This window comes from Apodemus sylvaticus, chromosome 4 (assembly GCF_947179515.1).
Source record: "Apodemus sylvaticus chromosome 4, mApoSyl1.1, whole genome shotgun sequence".
NCBI classification, from domain to species: Eukaryota; Metazoa; Chordata; class Mammalia; order Rodentia; family Muridae; genus Apodemus; species Apodemus sylvaticus.
The window spans coordinates 5,416,129-5,436,276 of NC_067475.1; the positions used below are offsets into that span (position 1 = coordinate 5,416,129).

At 39.3% G+C, this 20,148-nt stretch overlaps 2 protein-coding genes across 2 annotated transcripts in view; one reads left to right on the forward strand and one right to left on the reverse strand.

Annotated features, from left to right (window-relative positions):
• The window catches only part of Lrriq3 (leucine rich repeats and IQ motif containing 3), a 93,826-nt gene extending 89,046 nt beyond the window's left edge, over positions 1–4,780 (reverse strand). The window contains exons 1-2 of the mRNA XM_052178471.1: positions 4,532–4,780; positions 1,961–2,284 (exon numbers count right to left, since the gene is read on the reverse strand). Coding sequence (XP_052034431.1) covers positions 1,961–2,284; positions 4,532–4,780 — 573 coding nt within the window. The remainder of the gene's footprint in view (positions 1–1,960; positions 2,285–4,531) is intronic.
• Positions 4,781–9,488: 4,708 nt separating this feature from the next.
• Positions 9,489–17,808, forward strand: Fpgt (fucose-1-phosphate guanylyltransferase). The gene is made up of 4 exons (XM_052178864.1): positions 9,489–9,566; positions 11,351–11,518; positions 12,672–12,764; positions 14,800–17,808. Exons 1-4 carry the CDS (start codon positions 9,509–9,511, stop codon positions 16,248–16,250), a joined length of 1,770 nt encoding a protein of 589 aa, XP_052034824.1. The 5' UTR covers positions 9,489–9,508; the 3' UTR covers positions 16,251–17,808.
• Positions 17,809–20,148: the final 2,340 nt, after the last annotated feature.

The following is a 20,148-nucleotide window of genomic DNA, read 5'->3' on the forward strand; positions in this document are numbered from 1 at the left end:
CTGAAATACATATTTAAAACACTACTCAGTAAACATCTCCACAAACTGGTGTGCATTCTTTAAGTGTATTCTGCTGCCCTTCCATGATCAGCTAGTTATAAAGAAGACCGTTTATGACAGCATTGACTCCTCCTGGACAGAGCTCAAGCTACACTTTGGCATGGCTCGTTCCCTTCCATTCACCCTGTCTAGGACGGCTTCTTCTGAGGCTGGCACTCAGGGCTTGCTCCAGAGGTGCTTTCCTCTGTTACATTCTTCAAGCAAATTTGTTACTTCTATTGTGTTTTTGCTTTGAAAATTCCAGACATTCTGATTATTATATCACTATCTTCCCTCCCTATTAAGTCCCTCTCCCAATAAGACCCACACATATTCATAACCTTGTGTTGTCTTGCTTTACTTTGTGTTGCACTAGTTCCAATGCAGTCATCTGTGTAACTATGAAGTTAAAACTCTCTCACGGAGCATGTTGGCTTCAAACTCTCTATCCCTGACTGCAACAGTAGCCAATAGTTCAACCAGGAGGGGAGACCCTGCTAAACCTTCCATGATATATTACTGACTGTTACAAAATGCTTTTTTCAACTATTGCCATATTTCTTAAATATTAATCTTTTTTGTTCAGTCAAAGCATGTTCCTCCGTGCATCCTGTTTAATACAATTAAGGCTTGACCTTTTGTCTGTGTAGATTTCAGGGGAGGCATTCTATAGTGGCAATTATTGTGTCCTTTGATTCCTGACACCTACAAGCTGGGGGTGGGTCCTCAACCTGGAAAACCTCTGCACACCCACCTGCTTTACAACACAACCTCAGCGCTCATTTTATCTATCCTATGGAAAGTGATAGTAAGTGCTGTGTGTCTGCTTTTCTTCTTACCTCCCAAGATCAATTGCTTTTTACCCTCACTAGTTCCAGCGCATTCTACATATAAAATGAGAATACACTTCAAGGGCTTCTTGTTATCTCAGGCTTTATTGATCTCTCTGTTGTCCTCAGAGTATTTAGCTTCAACTACGACTTTCAAGCAAATGGCTGAGTTCATACCACAAGCAGAATATTCTCTCCAAATTTTAGCTCTTCATTTCCAAACATATATGATCTCTCCCAATCAAAATACAAAGCAAAAACAAGATGAGACTTGTATTTACAATGAAAGGTTACCTATAGCCATCTTTTTTTATGTCAATCACTCAGGTTCAACATATTAGAAATATGTTTCCTTAATTCTCTCCCTACATTCTAGTATTAAAAGACCATTAAACCTTTGCACTGTTGTTTATGATATGTTGGCTGAAGAACCCTAAAAGAGAGAGTTGAATTCACAGGTCTTAATCCTCACAGTTCTATTTTCTTCTCTAAAGGCAAAACTTTTCCATGTCAAAGGAGATGCTGGGGACGGGCCTGGGTTTAATAATTATGTTTTCTAACAGCTGCAGTGTTCAGCCTTCCTCCCTACTCTTATCTGATATGAAACTCAAGTGCTATGATGAATCCTTATCTTATAAATCTGTCCAACAATGTGTAACCTTTTACAAGTTTTCCTAAGACCTTTCAATATTTCATGTCAAAAGTGCTTGGCTATGCTAATATCACTAACTCAATTCAATCTCAAGTAATTATTTAGTATTCTCCCAATAATAATATAGATTATATATTATGTCATTTCAGCAATAACAAATATTCTCCATAAGAATCAACATATATCAAAATAAATATCTTTCAGCTAAAAATGTATTTAAACACTATTTGATCTTAAGATTGACATGTTTGTGTAAGAGGCATACAAGCCTTTATAAATTATGAGCTATAAAGTCATTGCTAATGTTTTTACCAATGAAGATTTTATAAAAGATACAAAACAAAACTATTAAACAGATTATATATTTAAGTATAGAATTGTGAGCCAAACTTTTATGACTATGAACTGATTTGGAAGAAAACACCATTGAGCGAGTTACCTTGATCAATGTTGGGCAAAGATTAAAGAATAGACTGTGGCTGTATGTTTTAAATCTCTCTGGAAGATGCCAGTTCTGAATGATCTCTTCATCGGATATCACATGGTAGTCCAGAGCTTTTAGCGGCCAGATACTGTTGACAAGAACATGCCTGTAGCCTTTCTTCAGGCTCACTGGGCAGTCAAACATGGTCAGCCCTATGAGGCTTGCACAACCGGATAAAACACAGATGTTCTTCAGTTTGGCAAATCCATTGTCATGAAGATAGAGGAGTTTTAGGTTCTTGAGTCCACTCCAAAATTTCTTATCTGGAAGAGTCTTTATCTAAAACAATATTTAAAATATGGCTCATTCATAAAAACTCCATAGAAAAAATGTGAGATATTTAATATAATCCAAAATCCAGTGTTTTGTAAATGATGTGTGCCTAATAAATAACCAAAACCAGAATTTCCAAAACTCCGAAAGATGACTGCAAACACATGATACACTGAGTATTTGGGAATAAACTACAATTAGTAGCATAATGAATGTACAGACCAACTCACAGGTATGTGTAGATAGAGATCTTTCAGGGAAAAGTTTTTAGTACAATTCCAAATGAGGCTCCTCACATAAAATTTAAGAACTCAGACAAATTATTCATGCAGAGTGTACACTCAAGATGTAAACTATGGGGTTAGAGTCATGGCTCTGTGATAAGGAGTTTCTGCTGCTCTTCCAGGGGACCTAGAACACACACTGGCCAATGTACAACTACAGTGACTACAGGGAATCACCGCCCCTTCTTGCCTCCATGGATACCTTGCACTCACATATGCATACACAGACACACAAACACAAATAAAGAGGTTAATAGAAACAAAATAAATCTTTAAAATAACTTTAACAGAAGTGAAGCACAGGCAGGGAAAAGGCTCTGTGGTCAGGCCTGCTCACTGCTCCTCCCATGCTTCCGTTCAGTTCCCAGAACCCGTGAGGGATAGAACCTTAGCTACAGAGAATCCACTGTGGATGCCTGCACACATTTGACATAGATAAAGAAAGACACTATACATCCATAATTTAAAATGAGTCAAAGCACAATATATCGTGTGCTTTTACATACTTTCACTTTTGGATTACATGCTATGGTTTTTTCTATGCACCTTATTCTGTATGTACTTAAGCTTTTCTTTATATTTTCAGTGGATGGAAAGTGTGTGGTGATTTGAAAGAGATGTTTTATGTTGTTGTTTATTTGTGGGTTTTTTTTTTTTTTGCTTTGGTCTAGTGTTTCTTCTCTTTCTTCACTGTGGTGGTCTAAATATGCTCAGCCCAGGGAGTGGCACTATTAGAAGGTGTGGCCCTGTTGGAGTAGGTGTGTCACTGTGGGTGTGGGCTTTAAGATTCTCATCCTAGCTGCCTGGAAGTCAGTCTTCCACTAGCGACCTTCAGATGAAGATGTAGAACTCTCATCTCCTCCTGCACCATGCCTGCCCAGAAGCTGCCACGCTCCCACCTTGATGATAATGGACTGAAACTCTGAACCTGTAAGCCAGCGCCAATTAAATGTTGTCCTTATAAGAGTTGCCTTGGTCATGATGTTCCTTCACAGCAATAAAACCCTGACTAAGACACTCACTATACTCTCTCTCCTTCCTTCCCTCCCTCTCCTCCCTCTCCTCCACTGAAATGCTAATGTATATCCTGTGCCATTATGTGTTGTAAGTATGTGATCTTCTTTTTAAATAAAAAAAAAATTGAATATATTCTTTATTTACATTTCAAATGCTAAAACCTTTCCCAGTATCCTTCCTCCCCGAAAACCCCCAACCAGTCCTCCCACAGCCTATGTCCAAGTATATGCCCCTCCACCAGACCCACTCCCACCTACACCACCCCCCTAGATTTCCCTATGCTGTGGCATCTATTGAGCCTTTTTCATTTTGATATTATAGAAGGATTACAGTTGAGAAATTGCATGAGTTTCAGAAGAGACTTTGCACTTTGGACTTTTTAGCAAGAATTAAACTGTGATTGACTATAAGAATTTTATAGCTGGGTTGATGATACAGTTATAATACAGTGGGGAGCAGGGAGCTGAATGTGATGGATTAAAGGCAAATGGCCCTTATAGGCCCATAGGGAGTGGCAATATTAGAAGGTATGGCCTTGTGGAGTACATGTGGCTTTGTTAGAATAGGTGTGTCACTAAGAAGTGGGTATTGAGGTTTCAGATGCTCAAGTCATGCCTAATGTGGCTCACTGTCGCTTCTTGTTGCCTGCTGATCTGAATGCAGAACTCTCATCTCCCTTCCCAGCATCATATCTACCCTGCTTCCCAACATAATGATAATGGATTAAACCTCTGAACTGTAAGTCAGCTCCAATTAAAAGTTTTCCTTTATAAAAGATGTTCATGGTCATGGTGTCTCCTCACAACAAAAGAAATCCTACTCCACCTACAAATAGAAAAACTAATACGACAGGAAGAGAGTTTAGACTCACGATGTGAGTGCATTGGCACAGACAGGAAGAGAGTGAGATTCACAATGTGAGTGCATCAGCACAGACAGCGTTGGTGCTCACCTGGTTGCCATGGAGATCAAGTTTGATGAGCTTTTTGCAGTTCTGCAGTGGCTGGATGTCAGTAACGAAGTTGTTAGAGAAGATGCAGACTCTCAGAGAGATGCAGGACTGCAGGTTCTCCATGGACTTCAGGTGAAGGCCGTTATACTTCACAAACACAAAGTCTTTCTGATCTTCTATTATATTTTCATTATAGTGACTCCATTCCTCATGGCAGGTGAGCTCTTTTGTGATTGTTCCATGAAACATCTAAGAAAGATGGAGATTTAGACTTAAGGAGGCGGGGGAAACAGCACTGAAGCCCTGAGGAACAGGAGAAAGAATGGGAACAGGCAACCTGGGAGGTAGGAGGCAGGGGTTCCCTCTAAAATGTACCAGAGATCTGGGAGGTGAGAGACTCTCAGGACTCAAAGGGAGGAACCTTAGGTGAAATGCCCCACAGTGGGGAGAGGAACTCATAGAGCTCACCTCCAGTTAAAAACCGGGAGAGGGGGGACATCAAGAGGAGGGATGGGGTTGCCATCCCGCAGTCTGTCTGAAAGAACTGCAGAGACAAAAAACAGAGAAGAGCCTGAAGAAAAGGAAGTCCAGTGACAAGCCCAAACTGGGATCCAGCTCACTCTATTACTGATGCTGTGGTGTGCTCACAAAAAGGAGCCTATCATCATCTGTCCTCTGAAAGACCCAACAAGCAGCTAAAACCATCAGATGCAGATATTTACACCCAATCAATAGATAGAAGCTGGCGACCCCTGTGGTTGTAGTAGAGAAAAGGTGAAAGAAGCTGAGGAGGAGGGTGACCAGTGTCTCAATGAACCTGGACCCCGAGATCTCTCAGACACTGGACCACCAACTAAGCAGCATACACCAGCTGATATGGGGACCCCTACACATATACAGCAGAGGACTGCCAGGTCTGGACTCAGTTCGAGAACATGCAGGTAACCCTCAAGAGACTTGAAGCCACAGGGAGTGGGGAGTTCTGGTAGGGCATCCTCTTAAGAGATGGAGGGAAGGAGGTATGGAAGGAGGTATGGGTGGGGGGATAAAGTCTAGACTACTGTAAAACAAGATTAAAGAATTAAAAAAAAACAGTATGACTCTGGGGGCTGAAAAAAATGGCCTAGCAGCTCAGACTGCCTGTAGCTCTAGCTAAAGGGCTTCTGATATTCTTTTTGTGACCTCTAAGCATTGCCACATGCACATACCATAGACACAAGGACAAAATCATATACAGATGCACACAAATAATAAAGGGTTGATTCAGCTTACACTTCCACACAGCTGTTCATCACTAAAGGAAGTCAGGACTGGAACTGAAGCAGGCCAGGAAGCAGGAACTGATGCAGAGGCCATGGAAGGATGTTACTGACTGGCTTTCTTCCCTTGGCTTGCTCAGCCTGCTCTCTTATAGAACCCAAGACCACCAGCCCAGGGATGCCACCACCCACAAGGGGCCCTACCCCTTTGATCACTAATTGAGAAAATGCCTTACAGCTGGATCTCATGGAGGAATTTTCTCAACTGAAGCTCCTTTCTCTGTGGTAACTCCAGCTGTGTCAAGTTGACACACAAAACCAGCCAGTACAGTACCATAAAAGGTTATATAACAAAACTTGAATCTGAAAGTTTTAGATTCAAACTCTAAAGTTTTTATAACCCTAATACTAAGTTTTGGACAAGTAGAACATTAAAGGCAGACTTTAAATACGGCTGCCTTTCTTTAGTCTGTGTGGGTGGCCTTCACTATGTCTGCACTTCCTATGGCTGTGCTTTACAGACTTTTCCACAGAGGTGGAACTTTTATCAAATTATTATTAGCATTATGGAGTAATATGTATTTGTTATAGTTAAGAGCCCAGCAGGGATTTACAGGTTACTACTAAAGTGCATATCTCACAACAAGGTCCACACTTGTATATTATGTGGTCTTCATTCACTATGGATAAATATCAAGGACCCTACTTTTGGATCATATATGTTTTATCTTGTCATGAACTGTTTGTCTTTAGAAACACTATTTTGTGATTCCATCAGTAACAAGCTGAAAAATTATTCCTTTACATTCTTACTAGTATTTAGTGTGTTGCTATCTTAAATCATGGCCAGTCTGGTAGCTATATAGGGGTACCTCAATTTTTGAATTTGAAATTCCTACAGATATCTGATGCTGAACATCTATGTGTTGGTTTGTCATCTGAGTGTGTCCTCCAATGAGGTAAATTTTAGCCATTTTGACCATATTTTGGTTGGCTGCTTACTGTTGAGTTTGAGTGCCTTGTAACAGTGTTTCACCAATTACGTTTTATAATACTTTCTCCAAGGCAGTCACATGACTGCTTATCTTCTTAATTCTCCTTTTTAATCCAACACATAAAATCATATTTTAGTACCATGGTTTATACAATCAACATCTATCCATATACAGGCAGCATCAAGATTCAATCTCTCTAATTAAAGGTGACATGCTTCACCTCAGTAGTGTATAAACATATAGAGATGTGTAGTTTTATATAGCCACATTGCAGTACATGAAGCTTTTATCTGAAGTTATTCATCATACTGATTATTCTATCTCACTTAAGACAACATTTTAGACAATGCAATATACTCATTCAAACAGCTTTATCTCTCTTTTGTTAAAGTTCATTGGGTCTATTTTATGCTGCCAATGTCCTCAAGGATGGGGGCATTTACTAAAGCAAGGTTGACCTATCTAAGAGGCCACAGCCTTAAAGAAAACTGACTCACCCTCTTCCAGCAGGTTTGAATCATCTATAGCCCCTCAGGTATAAATACGACTTGTGTAAGCTTTCACAGGAGGTAATTAACAACTCTCTGCTTTGAATTTAAGGATTTAAGTCATCCTCCATAAGATAGAGCCCATATCTAGAACTGCTATTAGAATCATGAACCTGTGGTCAGACAGGTCATGAAGATCTACTGGAAAACCTACTACTATTGATCTGCTGAACAATAGCATTAAACTAACTACCAGTGATCTATAGCTACACACATAGATTAGTGCATGTCTCAACCTTCATCAGAAAGGTTGCAATATACGGCAACTAACCCAGAGACTCATAACTGGTCAATGTGTAGAGAGTACAACTATACAATGCTCAATTTATAATAGATTAAATTATATAATATATATGTTATTATATATAATCTCACCCTCTCCTCCCAAGGCTCGGGGTAGGGATCATTGTAGAAGGGATGTAGAAAGAAGGTAAATGCCAGAGGAGGTAGAAACTGTTTTCTGTACACAGGAGGGCAGCTGCACCCATGAACTCACAGCAGCTGTAACAGTACCCAAGGCCTGCACCAGCTCAAGACAGAGCATATTTCAGCATGGAATGGAAAGGTGGGTATGAAGTACTATATGATAAATTTAAATTTTTGTTTTCTGCTTATAAGAATGTATGGTACTCAAATATATAGGACTTTTTGACCTTTATTATTTCCTTTGGATCTTAAGCTAGTTCTGTAGGTGAAAATAAATTCTACCTCCATTCTGACAACACACAAAATTTTCTAGCCAGACCTGTCTTGATCTCCAGAACCACATAGGTGAAGCACACAGACACACAACAATTTCTACTACATTTGCACATGTTTATTCTACATATCCAATATTATTACAGGTCTTCTCTTATGACTTCACTGTGCCTCCCCATACATACCTTTCCTCAGCTCATTTAAATGTCATGTCGTCCACTTTTGGGCATCGTTGGGTGATTTCTCTCAGACTCCACACTTACTTAGTAGACAGGTGTTGTTGGTTAAGTGTTTCTATAACCTAAGCAATTTCTTCCCATTATTATCTTTTAAATTTCTACCAAATATCTCCTGTGTTACTTTCGTAGGCTCCAAATAAAGTTCTCTGCTTATACTCTTGCCCTACCCACTGACATAGTTCAGTGTGTCTGTCCCCTTTAAACATGAGGCAGGTCTCCAAATACCTGGGATGACACCAGTTCACTCAAGAATATAAATCACAAACTCTGATTTCTATTGCTGTTACAATCAGGCACTTCTGTATTTTCTAAGTTTCCTTCAGCGGAGGTGTATTGTGAAACAGTAATCTCTTCCCTACAAATGTGTCCACTTTAAATACAGAATTAAATGCTGAGGTCAAGACTTTAAATGAAAAACCAAGCTTACTCAAAAACTTAAGTTCATAGGGAGCTGTAATGCAGAATTCTGAGATTTTAATGAAGAGAAACTTCTCAAGTCAAATTGTAGTGGTAAGCTTTCTGGATTTCAGACTGAAATGGCTTCCCAAATATTGTTACTCTCTATGTATTGTGTGAAAGGTTAAAGAGATTAATCTGTAGTACTCGGTATAAACTATGCACTCTAAAAGAGAAACACATATAACCAGCCCATGAAAGTGGATTCAACAAGACTGGCTCTTCCCAATATCTGGCACCTTTGGCTGAATCTCCTTGAAGCAAGTGAACACAAGAGTGTGCAGTTGCTGGCTAAAGGTGCGAATTCAGTACTGGGCCTGGGAAGTTGGCCAACTGAAGGGCGCCGGGTGGTCTGGCCCACCAGCAAGCATCCCCAGGGCCAAGCCAGTGGTTCAGGGACCTGGCCTCCCCGGGAGGCTTCCGAAAGGAATGGGAGCTCGGTGCGGGCAGGTCACCTCGGCATCTGGGTGGTGGATCCACAATCGTGGGCAGGTTGGTCTCCTCTGTCCCACCGCGGGCTTTCAGACGTGGTAAAGCGGGAACCCACGTCCCCGCGCAGCCCAGCACGGCTAGGTGCCCGCCCATCTGCCCCACAGAGCGTTGCCCGGGAAACGCCGCTTGCGCACGCACACGCCATCCTAGCTTTCCAAGCCTCCGGGCGCATCCTGGGCCGCGCGGTGACGTGCTGAGCGAGGCCGAGGCGGGGCGGGGCGGGCCGGGGCGGGGCGGACCGGGGTTTCGGAGTGCGCATGCGTGCTCACTGGACTCCCGGAAGTCAGCCATGGCGTCTCTCCGCGAAGCTACCCTGCGGAAACTGCGCAGATTTTCTGAGCTGAGAGGTACCAAGGCGGAACTGAGTTCTCTGCCCCCCTGCACGGAGGTTGCTTTTCCCAAGGACCCCCGCGCAGCTTCCTGTCCGCCACCCATTCATGTCCGCGCTGTCCTGTCCTTGCAGCCAGAGTTTTCACTTCTCCCCTTCTCTGTGCGAGCCTAAATTTAATGTTTAGGAAAGAGCAGTGAGAGAGTTACTGACGCAAAGTAACACGTGGCTTAGCACAGTGGTGCTTAGAGTCTGCAGTAGGCTTAAATTGTTTCTTTCCTTTTCCCAAGGAAATTTTTCTTCCTGGCCTAACTCCAGTTTATCCCAATGTAAACCCCAATACAAAAGCAATCATGGCTTTAAATTTGCTAATGTAAGTTTGGGGTACTTGCCCGTCTCTGGACTGCTGTCTGGTAGTGACTGCCTAAAATGTAGGGATTTACATTTGGATACCAGAATGATTGGAAGTACTAAATCCTAGCTAACAGTCAGTCTGTCTCTCTCTCTCTCTCTCTCTCTCTCTCTCTCTCTCTCTCTCTCTCCTTCCCTCTCCCCCTTCCCCTCCTTCCCCCCCTCCTTAACTCTGTCCTTATCTCTGTCCCTCCCTGCCTCCCTGTTGCTCTTTCTCCTCCCTCTCATTCTCTCTCTACTTGTTAAAACTCTATTAATCTTGTTGGTAAAGAAGAGGGTTCCACTGTTTCCTGAAAGTGCAATTTGTCATTTAATGAGTTCATTGAGAAGTTTAGTCCTGGGGTTTGTGTATTATTCTGATTGCTTATATAAGTTTAGTTTGATCATTATACGTTAATAAAAACATAAAAAGCTAGGACGGGCATTGTAAGTCTGTACTGTCATTTACTTGGGAGGCTGTGGCAATTCAAGACCTACCTGCATTACACAGACAAATAGACGATGATAGATAGATAGATAGATAGATAGATAGATAGATCGATAGATGGAAAATATGTACGAGTTCAGGGCCAGTCTGTCAAGCACTGCAAGGGTCCGTGATTCACTCAAGAATGATTCATGGAAGAATGATACCTGGAATCAAAAAGTATGTAAACACGAAGAGTATTTTATTCTGCAGAAGTCCAGCATGCTGGGGTCTCCCAATACCAAGACAGACCCCAAAGTGGACTCTAGGCCCAATTTAAAGCGCATTAGAAAAGTTCTGGGGTAGGTGGGCTTTGTCTTACTCTATCTCTAGTCAAGTGCAATAGTGAGAAGAGGGAAAAGTATAGAATAGGAGTTCAACCTGTTACTGACTGTGAACAATCTATTGAGATAAATCATCAGCTTTGGACCAGCCTGTCTCAACCCTTTTGGTAGTAAGATACTAAATTAATTAAATAGATAAATGAAGGATTATGAACGTAGTTCAGGAATAGAGCTGGCATGCACGGGACTCCGGGGTTAGTTTCCAGTGCCATGAAAAGAAAAGAAAAGAGAAGAGAAGAGGAGGGGGGGAGGGGAGGGGAGAGGAGAGGAGAGAAAAGAAAAGTTATAAGCAACAATAACAAAAGACCACATTCCTATACAAAAACAGGGAAGGAGTCGATCCTTGAGTTGAAATTTCTCAGCCAAGGACATTAAGGGCCCTGATTCACAAAACTTGCTTTTAGATGCTAATGTTTGCTTATTTGTCTTGTTGGTTGGCTGGTTGGTTGGTTGGTTGTGTCTTCTTATTTTGGAAGATGATAATGATTATCCTTTTGTCTGCCCCTCTTTTGAAAAATAGGCAAACTTGCCAATGAGATTACTGATAATATTAAAATAATTTTTCTTGCTACTTTCCAATAGGCAAACCTGTGGCAGCTGGAGAATTCTGGGATGTGGTTGCAATAACAGCTGCTGATGAGAAACAGGAGCTTGCTTTCAAGCAGCAGCTGTCAGAGAAGCTCAAGAAAAAGGAGTTGCCTCTTGGAGTTCAATACCATGTTTTTCCTGATCCTGTTGGGACCAAAATTGGTATACATTTCATGGGAATGTTCATAAAGGGTTCTGAGCAAAATAATAATTGAAAGATAAGTTTTCTTTGTTTATAGTTTATAAACTATTTATCTCCACACAGGGCCTTTAAAAACTTTAAAATCTGAAACTTAACTCTTTAAATGATAGAAGGCCAAATCAAGTTTCTGAGCCACTGTGACTTACAGGGAAACCTGTCCAGAACATTATTTGAAAGAATTTCTTTTGCCTCAGTACAATTTACACCAGTTTGCTGGAGGTTCTCTTTTGAGGTCTTTCCCAACTGAGTCGTTTCATGAAGTAGTTAGATGAAGAAAAAAAATCAGGAAGCTGATGTATATACTTGACCTCTTAGAACCAAATTACAGGAAACAGACAAACCAGGACCAGTTACTTAAAGTACTGTAGAATATTTACTTAAACCCTGGTAAATTCTGCTTTGTCGTCATTGCAAGTGAATCAATTACATTTTACCTTTGATTCCTTAAGGAGAGAACTGGAAAGGATTTCTTTTTTATTGTGATTCATTAAAAGAAGGTCAACATTCATCTTTTGTTTATTTATTTGCTATGTTCAGATTATAAATAGAATGATTCTCTAAAAATTTATCACTAAACTTGTGGCTCATATGATAAGTAAAGGTAAAGCCTCTTCGTGCCAGGAACAGGACACTATGACTTTATTCTGATTTTCCACTGTTGGTATAATCCTCACAGGAAGAAGGTTAGAACCTATATGATGTCTCTTCTATAGAGAATTAGGTATAGTATGTTAGCAGTATTTACAATATTTTGTACAACCAGGTTCTTGCATTTAAAAAAGTTCCAGCTAGTATGTTGGGGTATGTCATATGAAAGAAGCCATTAGGCAAGTTGTATGTTGACAACTGCATATCAGTTTACAGTCTCCAGCTACAGGTTGTGTACCGTATCACTTCTTCCGTGACACAGACATTTTGAGCTTTACTCGCTGTTTTTTTCTGATTTGCAACTGTTTGCTTATTTATTGTAACTCATCAATTCTTTTGACAATAACTTTTTAATCTGTCTACCTCATATTGACAAAATTCACATCTTCAAAATTGTAGCATTTATTATATCAAAATTTTCATAGTTTTAACTGAAGCAAAATATGTTTTTGAATTGTTTGTAAGGAAATGGAGGATCAACACTTTGTTCCCTTCAGCATTTGGAAGGCCTCTATGGAGATCAGTGGGATTCTCTGAAGGTCCTGCTCATTCACTCTGGTAACTTACTGTTTACTTATTTACATTTGCCCTTGAGTTTTCTACCTTTGACACCTTAGAGACTTCGTCTCCTTGCAAATTATTCCTCTTATATTTTACTTTGTCTTAAAATTCGTTGATGGTATTTTACTTGGGAAATAAATACTCATTTTTTTCTTTTGTTATGTACAGCTTATAAATAGGAGGATTTTCACAAAATGTATTCTTAACATAGATTATGTACATCACCAACTTTGTTTTACAAATAGAAAATTAATTTTTTATAAAACACATGAAAATGTGAACATTTCTTGAGAGCCTTGATGGGATTTTTGTTGTGGAAGAAAATGGATGATGATGATGACGATGATAATGATGATGATTATCCTTTTGTCAAAACTTCTGCCTTGCATTTTTGCCTGATTATTGAGAGCTACAATGATTAACAGTTTTAAAAGCAAAAGAGAAGGTGACAAAAATATGTGAAAGCAAATATAATATTTCCAATGAGAAGTCAGAAGGACAGTGACAAAAGTGTAAATTAATACATATAATTATATGAAATTTTTGATTGCATAGAAACATCTGTTGTTTATCTATATATTCCAGTGAGCTGGTGAAAATTTTACCAAGGCTTAGCATTAGCCTGGGACATATCATTTAGAATGTTGCTATTAGTAGTTTTAAAGATACTTTCTAATTCTGAGTTGCATACATAGTAATTTGACTCTTTATACAGATAACATTAACAAAATACATCTAAGTCCTGCTTTCAAGAAAAACTAACAATATAGAACAATTCACTGTCTTATAGAGTAAAAGTTTTTACAATGAGTTTATTAAAATGAAGTAAACTTAGGAAATAAAAAGCAATACATATAGTGGGCCCTTTGAATGCTGGCATTCGATTCACCTCTGCAGATTCGGGCAACCATGGACAGAAAGGATTTGAGAGGAAATAAAAATGTCTCTTTACCAAGCATGTAGCCTTTTTATAACTCCTAGAATATCTCTACATAACCACTGTTTATGTAAGCATGACATTGTATTAGATGGCATAAATGTATTTTCCAGTAAAATATTGTGGACTGTGCCATTTCAGGATAGGGAGTTCATGCCCTCAGATTTGGTGACTACCTGGGGTTGGGAACCAATCTCTATGGATGTGAGGAACAGCTGAAGATAACGCTTTTAGTGAAAACTTTCCTATTTTCTGGTCTTAGGAAAAAGGAAACAAAATTATTTTATCTCATATCTTGAACAATATATTTTGTACAAAAGTACTTTAAATGTATTAATTGACTTCATGATGCCCAGAGGACTTTAGTAAATGCCCAGGTGGTGGTTGAAGCACGCCACAATCAGCATGGCGCCTGCTGTAGGAGACGCTATCCCAGTACACAAGTCTGTATTGCACTGTATACTTTTCTCTACACTAAAGGATTTAGGACAGTCAGTGTGTGTGAGATAGCATGTTTCAGGAATCAGGACATCTCAATGCTCATTTTGGAAGGGAAAAGCCAATTTAAATGAAAAAGTGGTATAATTTTTTTTTGAAAAAATGTACTGAAGTAAATTTGCCTTTAATTTCTCTAAGTCTGTTGAAGACAATGCCTCATGTAATGGATGTGTAAGAGAGGTATATTTTTAAACTGTTAAACTGTTCTAGTCTTTTACACCTTTTTCTATGAAGTACATCCCTAATAAATAACTTTAACCATGTTTGAAATGCATTGTCAGAAATATACATGAAAGATCAAGTTTTAAATATGGTCGTTTTGTTAGTTATACAATTGTTTCTGAACACTGGCTAGCCAGGCTTTATGTGTCTTCAAATCATTTCTTGACCTAGAGTCTTTAAAATCACATTACATCCCAATTGTACATCCCAAAAAGAGAAACACTTTTTGATTTTTTAAAGTCTAGACTTCATAATTCTACCCTGAATTTTGATTAAATACTTAGTATTAAATATCTTCAGATATTATAACTGGTACTACCAGATTTTGAAAATCTCTTAAAGAACATATTTTTAAATACTTTGCAATTTTTACAGGTGGCTACAGTCAACGCCTTCCCAATGCAAGTGCTTTAGGAAAGATCTTCACAGCCTTACCACTTGGTGAACCCATTTATCAGATGTTGGAGTTAAAACTAGCCATGTACGTGGATTTCCCCTCAAACATGAGGCCTGGAGTTTTGGTCACCTGTGCAGATGATATTGAGCTCTACAGTGTTGGGAATTGTGAGTGCATTGCCTTTGACCAGCCTGGCTTCACTGCCTTAGCCCATCCTTCTAGTCTGCATGTAGGCACTACACATGGAGTATTTGTCTTGCACTCTGACAGTTCCTTACAACATGGTGACCTTGAGTACAGGCAGTGCCATCGTTTCCTCCACAAGCCCACCATTGAAAATATGCATCACTTTAATGCTGTGCATAGACAAGGAAGCTTTGGACAACAGGATTTGCCTGGAGGTGACAGTCCCTCTCTTCCATTGCACACTGAGTATGTCTACACAGATAGCCTATTTTACATGGATCACAAATCAGCCAAAAAGTTACTTGATTTCTATAAAAGGGAAGGCCCACTGAACTGTGAAATAGATGCCTATGGAGACTTTCTGCAGGCACTGGGGCCTGAAGCGACTGCAGAGTATACCAGGAACACATCACATGTCACTAAAGAAGACTCCCAGTTGTTGGACATGAGACAGAAAATATTCCACCTCCTCAAGGGAACACCACTGAACGTTGTTGTTCTTAATAATTCCAAATTTTATCACATTGGAACAATGCAAGAGTATCTGCTTCATTTTACCTCTGAGAGTACACTAAAGTCGGAGCTGGGCTTACAGTCAGTTGCTTTCAGTGTTTCTCCCAGTGTTCCCGAATGCTCCAGTGAAGCAGCCTGTGTCATTCACAGTATCCTGGATTCAGGATGCCGTGTGGCCCCTAGCTCAGTTGTAGAGTATTCTAGACTAGGACCTGAAGTGACCATCGGGGAAAACTGCATTATCAGCAGTACTGTCATAGCAAAAGCTGTGGTGCCAGCGTATTCTTTTTTGTGTTCTTTAAGTGTGAAGATAAATGGACACTTAGAATATTCTACTATGATGTTTGGCATGCAAGACAACTTGAAAAACAGCGTTAAAACCCTGGAAGATATAAAGGAACTTCAGTTCTTTGGAGTCTGTTTTCTATCTTGTTTAGACATTTGGAATCTTAAAGCTACAGAGAAACTATTCTCTGGAAATAAGATGAATCTGAGCCTGTGGACTGCACGTATTTTCCCTGTCTGTTCTTCTCTGAGTGAGTCGGTTACAGCATCCCTTGGCATGTTGAGCGCTGTAAAGAGCCGTTCACCATTCAACCTAAGCAACTTTAAGCTTCTGTCCATCCAGGAAATGCTTGTCTACAAAGATGTACAAGACATGCTTGCTTATAGAGAACAAATTTCTCTAGAAATTAGTTCAAATAAACAATCTGATTTAGAGAAATCTTAAATTGAATATATTGTGCCCATGAACAAGATTGCAAATATAGCCATTTTTTATAGACCTCTTTTTGGGTTTTTTTAGTAAATCAATATAATAAAAATTATGTTAATAGAACTATTGTAGCTTGGTAATGAGAATGGTACAGCTGACCACTTCTGCTAGAAGGACATTCTAGGACTTAAGTCAGGAAAGTTATACTGTTTTAGATGTTTGCACCATCTTAACATTTTGCTTTTTGGTAAAGGGGCACTATTTCATTCATAAAATAAATATTTCTGTTGTATAGAATGATTTTCTAAATGTACCTTTAAAGCTTTTCTATCTTCTTTTGAAAATTGGACCAATAAATGTCAAGGTGATATTTGTATTACTTTACTTCTCATAGTGAAATAGCACGTAAAAAAATTATTATAAAGTCTTAAAAGAAATGTCATTATTTGAGGTTTTCTTTCAAGATTTTGTTCTAGTTTTATTTTATGTGTGTAAGTGTGTTACCTGCATTTTGCATGTGCACTACATGCTTGCTGTACCCACAGAGGCTAGAACAGCTGTTCTCAACTTGTGAGTTGTGACCTTTTTTGGGGTCAAACACTCCTTTAAGGGGTAACATAAGACCACTGGAAACCAAAGTACATTATGATTCATATAGTGGGAAAATTGCAGTTAAGAAGTAGCAACAAAAATAAGGAAAGTTGAAAACCACCAGTCTAGAAGAAAGCATTGGGTCTCTGAACTAAAGTTATACATGGTTAGAGACCTCCATGTTGCTTCTGTAAGTCAACCTTAGTCCTATAAAAGTGCTATAAAATGTTTGTGCCTCATTGGTCTTGCCAAAATTATATAAAAGTATGTGTGTGTTATTTTGTTCTTATACACTAGAACATCTGTTGCCATATTTTATAAACTATGTCTACTGATGTATGACACTGGAAAATATGTACACACAGAACTCAGTTGTCTGCTCAGGAGGTGGTAGGAATAGATGAGAGCCAGTACTCACGCACCATGGTCATTACTTAATGTTCTCCTAGTTAATCCTTCACCACTTCTCTTAATTTTGTAGTGGACTTTTGCCTTGTTTCGTTGGTAGTGATGCTGTGAACAAACAATTGGGCCAAAGAGAGGAAATTCAAATTGGAAATCTGAGAAACTGTTCAAATCATAAACGACCTCAGGGAAATGAAATGGGTGGAATTCCTGGTTACACATAACCTATTTTGAAATAAACACATTACTGGAATGTCTAGGCTGAACTTTAATAAAGGCAAGTCTTGTATTTAAAATTGTAATACCTGCTGTGACAACTTATATGTAAGTTTCCATAAAAGTATATGATAAACAAGATATCTGTCAAAACCCCTCTTTATTATTTATATATGAATATTTATTTGTGTTTTTGAGGTTCTAGACAATAAAGCAAAGTACGTGTGATACTATTTGACAATTACCGATTTATTAACAGATTTCAAAGATGGTTAAATGTTATTAAATGCTCAAGAAGAATTTAAAGTCCTAATGAAGGATTAGAATTACAATTTCATGTACCAAGAAAATAATTATTAATAAAGAATACTATCATTTCCTTGTATACTTGAAATTTTTGCATTTATTACAGATTTTTATTAGATATTTTCCTTCTTTACATTTCAAATGGTATCCCATTTCCTCATTTCCCCTCCAAAAACCCCTATCCTACCCCCAACCCACCCCCTGCTCACTACCTGCTTCACTGTCCTGGCATTACCCTACTGGGACATCAAGCCTTCATAGGACTAAGGACCTCTCCTCTCATTGATAAGGCCATCCTCTGCTATATATGCAGCTGGAGCCATGGGTCCCTCCATGTGTACTCTTTGTTTGGTGATTTAGTCCCTGGGAGCTCTGGAGAGTACTGGTTGGTTCATATTGTTGTTCCTCCTATGGGGCTGCAAACCCATTCAGCTCTTTGGGTCCTTTCTCTAGCTTCTCCATTGGGGACCCTGTGCTCAATCCAATGGTTGGCTGAGAACATAAACAAATAACATACAATGTACAGATATAATTAAGACATTTCAACATTTTAAAGTCAAGCTCCTACTCTCCTGAAATACTCAGAAATCAACTTACATTTATTGGTGACATCAAAAATAATGATAAGGCTGCAGTTTACATTTTTCTTTATTCTTGAGAATCCCATACATGTATATAATGAATATAATCTTGTCTATCCTTCATTTCCCCAACTTTCCCATATACCCTCAACATGTGTCCCTCCCAGTTTCATGTCTTTTTGTTAAATAATTTACCAAGTCCAGTTAGTGCTTATCATGTATACATAAGTGTGGGAGAACCCACTGGAACACATCTACCACTAGTCACATCCTCAAAAGAAGAATTTTTCCCCAGTTTCTTTTCTATTAGCTTCAGAGTGTCTGGCTTTATGTGGAGGTCCTTGATCCATTTGGAGTTGAGCTTAGTACAAGGAGACAAGGATGGATCAATTCCCATTCTTCTGCATGCTGACCTCCAGTTGAACCAGCACCATTTGTTAAAAAGGCTATCTTTTTTCCATTGGATGTTTTCAGCCTCTTTGTCGAGGATCAAGTGGCCATAGGTGTGTGGGTTCATTTCTGGATCTTCAATCCTGTTCCATTGATCCTCCTGCCTGTCACTGTACCAATACCATGCAGTTTTTAACACTATTGCTCTGTAGTATTGCTTGAGGTCAGGGATACTGATTCCCCCAGATTTTCTTTTGCTGCTGAGAATAGTTTTAGCTATCCTGGGTTTTTTGTTGTTCCAGATGAATTTGATAATTGCTCTTTCTAACTCTGTGAAGAATTGAGTTGGGATTTTGATGGGTATTGCATTGAATCTGTATATTGCTTTTGGCAAAATGGCCATTTTAACTATATTGATTCTACCGATCCATGAGCATGGGAGGTTTTCCCATTTTCAAGACCCTTGAGGACATCGGTACAGGGAGAAAGTTTCTGAACAGAACACCAATAGCGTATGCTCTAAGAGCAAGAATTGACAAATGGGACCTCATAAGGTTACAGAGTTTCTCTAAGGCAAAGGACACCATCAAGAGGACAGATCGGCAACCAACAAATTGGGAAAAGATCTTCACCAATCCTACATCAGATAGAGGGCTAATATCCAATATATATAAAGAACTCAAGAAGTTAGACTCCAGAAAACCAAACAACCCTATTAAAAAATGGGGTACAGAGTTAAACAAAGAATTCTCACCTGAAGAACTTCGGATGGCGGAGAAGCATCTTAAAAAATGCTCAACTTCATTAGTCATTAGGGAAATGCAAATCAAAACAACACTAAGATTTCATCTTACACCAGTCAGAATGGCTAAGATTAAAAATTCAGGAGACAGCAGGTGTTGGAGAGGGTGTGGAGAAAGAGGAACACTCCTCCACTGCTGGTGGGGTTGCAAATTGGTACAACCACTCTGGAAATCAGTCTGGTGGTTCCTCCGAAAACTGGGCACCTCACTTCCAGAAGATCCTGCTATACCACTCCTGGGCATATACCCAGAGGATTCCCCACCATGTAATAAGGATACATGCTCTACTATGTTCATAGCAGCCCTATTTATAATTGCCAGATGCTGGAAAGAACCCAGGTATCCCTCAACAGAAGAGTGGATGCAAAAAATGTGGTATATCTACACAATGGAGTACTATTCAGCCATTAGAAACAACGAATTCATGAAATTCTTAGGCAAATGGATGGAGCTAGAGAACATCATACTAAGTGAGGTAACCCAGACTCAAAAGGTGAATCATGGTATGCACTCACTAATAAGTGGTTATTAACCTAGAAAACTGGAATACCCAAAACATAATCCACACATCAAATGAGATACAAGAAGAAAGGAGGAGCGGTCCCTGGTTCTGGAAAGACT

What these genes read in the sequence shown, in the direction of transcription:
- Fpgt (XM_052178864.1), top strand. Translation starts at nt 9,509, where the DNA reads ATGGCGTCTCTCCGCGAAGCTACCCTGCGGAAACTGCGCAGATTTTCT. An exon ending in CAGATTTTCTGAGCTGAGAG is followed by an intron (nt 9,567 to 11,350) that starts GTACCAAGGCGG and finishes ACTTTCCAATAG; the next exon opens with GCAAACCTGTGGCAGCTGGA. An exon ending in GGTCCTGCTCATTCACTCTG is followed by an intron (nt 12,765 to 14,799) that starts GTAACTTACTGT and finishes CAATTTTTACAG; the next exon opens with GTGGCTACAGTCAACGCCTT.